Source organism: Penaeus chinensis, chromosome 16, assembly GCF_019202785.1.
Source record: "Penaeus chinensis breed Huanghai No. 1 chromosome 16, ASM1920278v2, whole genome shotgun sequence".
Lineage (NCBI taxonomy): Eukaryota > Metazoa > Arthropoda > Malacostraca > Decapoda > Penaeidae > Penaeus > Penaeus chinensis.
The window spans coordinates 1,043,250-1,048,249 of NC_061834.1; the positions used below are offsets into that span (position 1 = coordinate 1,043,250).

Genomic DNA, 5,000 nt, shown 5'->3' on the forward strand with positions numbered 1-5,000 from the left:
AGAGAGAGAAGAAAGGAGAGAAAGGGTAAATTAGAGAGGGTAAAAGAGAGAGTGAGGAAGAGGGTAGAGATAGAGAAGAAAGGAGAGAGAGAAAAAAAGGAGAGAGAGAGAAAAGAAAAGATAGAGAAGAAAGGAGAGAAAAGAATGGAGTGAAAAAAAAGGAAAGAGAGAGAAAGAAAAGAAAGAAGAGAGAAAAAAGAAAGGATAGAGACAGAAAAGAAAGGAGAGAGAGAAGGAAGGAAGGAGAAAGAGAGAAAAGAAAGACGAGAGAGAGAAGAAAGGAGAAAGAGAGAGGAAAGATAGACGAGGGAGAGAAGAAAGGAGAAAGACAAAGAAAAGAAAAACGAGAGAGAAAAGAAAGACAGTCTGGATGATAAGTTATAGCACTTAGTCTTAAAGCATCACCAAGATGAGGCATTTAAATCCATTTATTTTTTAAAAGGGTAATTAATGTGGCTTGATTACGTTTTTCACTGAACGTCACACACACAGACACAAAGAACAGAAACCACTTAAAACTAACATTCTATTTGAAGGTTTCATATCTAAGCCTCTTCATAAGAAACTAACGTTGTGATTACTTATTTCGTAAGTGAGAAATGATAAATGTTTTCCTTGTCTGTCCAGTGACTAGTTACACGTGTATATACACAGCAATTTTAAAAAAGCAGGATGCCATCATATTGTCTCGTAATACTGCATAAGTTCTACTCTACTGAGTTATAAAACTGGAATCCCAGAGCAATCTAGTACAACTTCAGACATAATAAAAAGTTAAAGCTTGGATTGAACCGCAGCTACATTATGAAAAGGGAGAACAAGGCACGTTTCGAATAACATTGGACTCTTCATCAGGTTTTCTGACTGATGATGAGGCTGGTCTCTCGCGAAACGTTACTATTTATTCTTTCTCTCTTACTGTAGCTGTTTTTCATTTCATATTTGTTTACATGTTATTGCGTTTACATTCTTGTTAATTACTTATTTCATGTATGTATATATATATTTGTAAATATTTACATGTATAAATAGATAATCAATTAAATAGATAAATTAATAAATACATAAATATATATGTATACACATACATGTAATACATACATACATACAAACATACATACATACCTACATACATACATATATATGAATAAATAAATAAATAAATTAATTAATACACACACACACACACACACACACACACACACACACACACACACACACACACACACACACATATATATATATATATACATCTTTGGTAGAAAAAACACACAGAGGGCATAAAAAATTTATTACTTGTGAATTGTAGGTTTTTCACCATATATATATATATATATATATACACATAAATATAAACACACACACACATACATACACATACACATACACATACACATACACATACACATACACACATACACACACATACACACACACACACACACACACACACACATATATATATATGTATATATATATATAAATATATATATATATATATATATATATATATATATATATATATATATATATATATGTGTGTGTGTGTGTGTGTGTGTGTGTGTATGTGGGCAAATATGAATTAATTACTCAGGGTTCTAAATGTTTATCTATTGATGAAATTTAGTGATCATTTTATTCCTTATTTATTATTATTATTATAATTATTATTATTATTATTATTATTATTATTATTATTATTATTATTATTATTATTATCATCAATATTATTATTATTAATGATCATTATCATCGTCAGTATCATTACTCAAGTTACTGTTTTCATCATCATTATTATCATTACTATTAGTAAATATTTCAAAATCATTTTTATCAAACATTGTTCTGAGGGAAGTGACTCTCACAGCCAGATACCCTTTTCGCATGGACACTCATGCAATGTCCCTTCATGCATGTGTGTATGTATTTTGTATGTGACTGTGTGTATCTGCGTGTGTGTTTGTGTGTGTACATGTGCGTATGTAATTTGTGACTGTGTGTATCTGCGTGTACATGTGTGTATATAATTTGTCTGTGACTGTGTGTGTCTGCGTGTGCGTTAGTGCGTGTACATGGGCATATAGAATTTGTCTGTGACTGTGTGTATCTACATGTGCATGTGAGTATGTAATTCCACTATAACTATGTGTATCTGTGTGTGCATCGGTGCGTGTACACGTGTGTATGTAATTTCTCTATGACTGTGTGGTTGTTTTAAGGTTAATTACAAAAAGGAAGCACAACCATCTGTTTATTCATCACATTACAATAGTTATCCCAATGGATGGCGTCAAACAGCATAGAAAACGGAATCCACGTTGCGGGTCGTATGCGGACGAGGATTTTTTATCCACACGGAAGCCGGAGGTAAAGGAAAGGAAACGAGAGAGACAGAGAAGGAAAAGGAATATTAGGAAATAAGAGAAAGCATGAAATGAAGGAACTGGAGAGACAGAGAGAGAATCTAGAAAAAAAAAGATAAATAGAGAAATCATAAAAGAATGAAATATAGTTCTACAGTTAAGTACAGGATAATAAAGACTGGGGAAAAAACAGTAAGGAGGAAGAAGGGAAAAGGGAAAGGGAGAGAGAAATCCTTAGACGGCGCAGCAGAAGAAGACTAAATCGGTGACTCCGGAATCATCACCTACGTTGGGCTGCTCGTAACGAACCTGAAAGAAAAAGCCAAAGTGAGATGGAATACATACACGCGCTTATTCAATACAGGCGTACATACACACGCATACACGCACATACAGTCAAAAAACAAACAAACAGACAAACACATTACAGAAACACATATATACTATCATAAAATAAATATACAAACACACACACACAGACACACAGACACACACACACACACACACACACACACAGACACACAGACACACACACACACAGACACACATACACAGACACACAGACACAGACACACACACAGACACACACAACTACACAAAGAAGATGCACGCCTAATGACACACACGCACATATACACAAGCACAGACAAACACACACATAGATCTCACCTCAAGGCCGCAGATTGCAGAGCCAGAGCTGCAAGAAGCTTGTGCACTCCAGACACCGAGATCAGACTGGGAATGAAAAAGCAAAATATATCATATTTTGTCGAGAATTTGCCGTAGATACAGTATAAAGAGTCTGGTTTATCCGGTGATCATAAAGGTATTAAAGAGACATCCGGATTTGCATGAAAAGTATATATTCATATGTGAAAAAAATACGTAGTTGTTTGATCTCTCTCTCTCTCTCTCAACCCCCCTCCCCTCCTCTCCTTTCCTCCTCCGTCCCATCCAACGTACCCCTCCCCCTATCCCTCTCTTTCTCCCCCCACCTCCCTCCCACCTTCCCCTCCCTCCCTCCCCATCTCCCCATTCCCTCCCACCTTCCTTTCTCTCCCTCCCTCCCTATCTCTCCATCCCCCTCTTCCCTCCCTCCCCCTCATCTCTTCCCTCCCTCCCTCCTTATCTCTTCCCTCCCCCCTTCCCCTCTCCTACCCCCTCATCTCTTCCCTCCCTCCCTTCCTTATCTCCCCATCCTCCCTCTTTCATCTTTCCCCCTTCATCTCTTCCCTCTCCTCTCCATCATCCCTTCCCTCCCTCCCCCCCCCCTCCATTCACTTACCGCGTTTTCAACCCCGACCAGTGTCTCGTTGCCATAGTTGCAGGTGAATTCAAGGTTCACCACAGCGAGGTCATCAGTGAAGAGGCCTTGCTCGGGGACGACCTGACCTCGCATGCCAGTCGCGAAGCCGGTCTCGCAGATCCTCATGCCTTGGAGAGGAGATAAGATAGAGGGGGGGGGGGGGGGGGGGAGATAAGAGGTGAAGTTCTCGGGCGATTCGTGACGTCATTGGGAGTGAAAATGAGATTCGGGGATTATAACTAAATAAAGTGTGAATATATATGTATATGTATATAATATATGTATATATGATATCTATATATCTATCTCTATATATAAATGTATAATTATCATTTAGACTTTTATTTTCGACATTCTGTAACAATCTTAATCCACAAATCACAACAATTTAAAAACAGATCAGACGAAACATGAGAAGACATTCCAAGCAAACCCCTTCCTTCCCGAGCGCCCCTTACCCTGCCAATCCCCATATTCGCCGATGACGGAGGTGACGTAGCCGGTGTCGTGGTGGGCGGGGGTGCTGCAGAAGAGCTTGACGGCGTTCAGGCCAGTCTCGTCCGACGACGAAAAGGTCTCGTACTGGGATTAAGGGCAGGGATCAGAGATGTTTTATGATTTAGAAGTCACAAACACACACACATACACGCAAATATATATATATAGTGTGTGTGTGTGTGTGTGTATGCATGCTTGTGTGTCCATGTATTACGCACGCGTGTACGCATCTGTCTCTATACATGTACCCTCTCCATCGACACACAAAATGAGGCTGACCTTCGTATCAAAAGCGTGGACGAAGCTGCCGTCTGGACAGAACTCTTTGGGTCCCCAGTCGCCCCACGTGAGCCCGTTGCTGAGACCCAGGGCGCTCGTGCTGGGCCGCTTCAGGTCCTCGTCTGCAGGGGGAACGGTGGAGGCGGGGGTGAGGAGACAAAGGGGAAAGGAGAGTGTGATAAAGAGGAATTAAATAGGGGGGGGGGGTAAAGAGGAATTAAAGGGGAGGGAAGGAAATAATAAAGAAGAAGTAAAGAGGGAAAGAGAGTGAGATAAAGATGAATTAAAACAAAAATAATAATAAAATAGAAAAAGGGAAAGTATAATGAAGAGAAATTACAAGGGTGGGGGTGGGGAGGAGGAGGAGGAGGAAAAGTGCGATGAGAGATTAAGGAGAGAAAGAAAGTATGATAAAGAAGAATTAAGGAGGAGAGGAAATAGGCGAGAGAGAGATGGTCTGGGGATGTTCCTGTGTGGCAATGCGAGGGAATGTCATATCCGGGACAAAGTTATGATATTATGATAGAAGATAAAAAAAATGAAAAAAAGTAAAA

At 39.3% G+C, this 5,000-nt stretch overlaps 1 protein-coding gene across 1 annotated transcript in view; it reads right to left on the reverse strand.

Annotated features, from left to right (window-relative positions):
* Window positions 1–2,237: 2,237 nt before the first annotated feature.
* The window catches only part of LOC125033165 (vitelline membrane outer layer protein 1-like), an 11,140-nt gene continuing 8,377 nt past the window's right edge, over window positions 2,238–5,000 (reverse strand). Inside the window, exons 2-6 of the mRNA XM_047624508.1 lie at window positions 4,447–4,568; window positions 4,128–4,251; window positions 3,649–3,797; window positions 3,033–3,098; window positions 2,238–2,672 (exon numbers count right to left, since the gene is read on the reverse strand). Coding sequence (XP_047480464.1) covers window positions 2,598–2,672; window positions 3,033–3,098; window positions 3,649–3,797; window positions 4,128–4,251; window positions 4,447–4,568 — 536 coding nt within the window. The 3' untranslated portion in view covers window positions 2,238–2,597. The remainder of the gene's footprint in view (window positions 2,673–3,032; window positions 3,099–3,648; window positions 3,798–4,127; window positions 4,252–4,446; window positions 4,569–5,000) is intronic.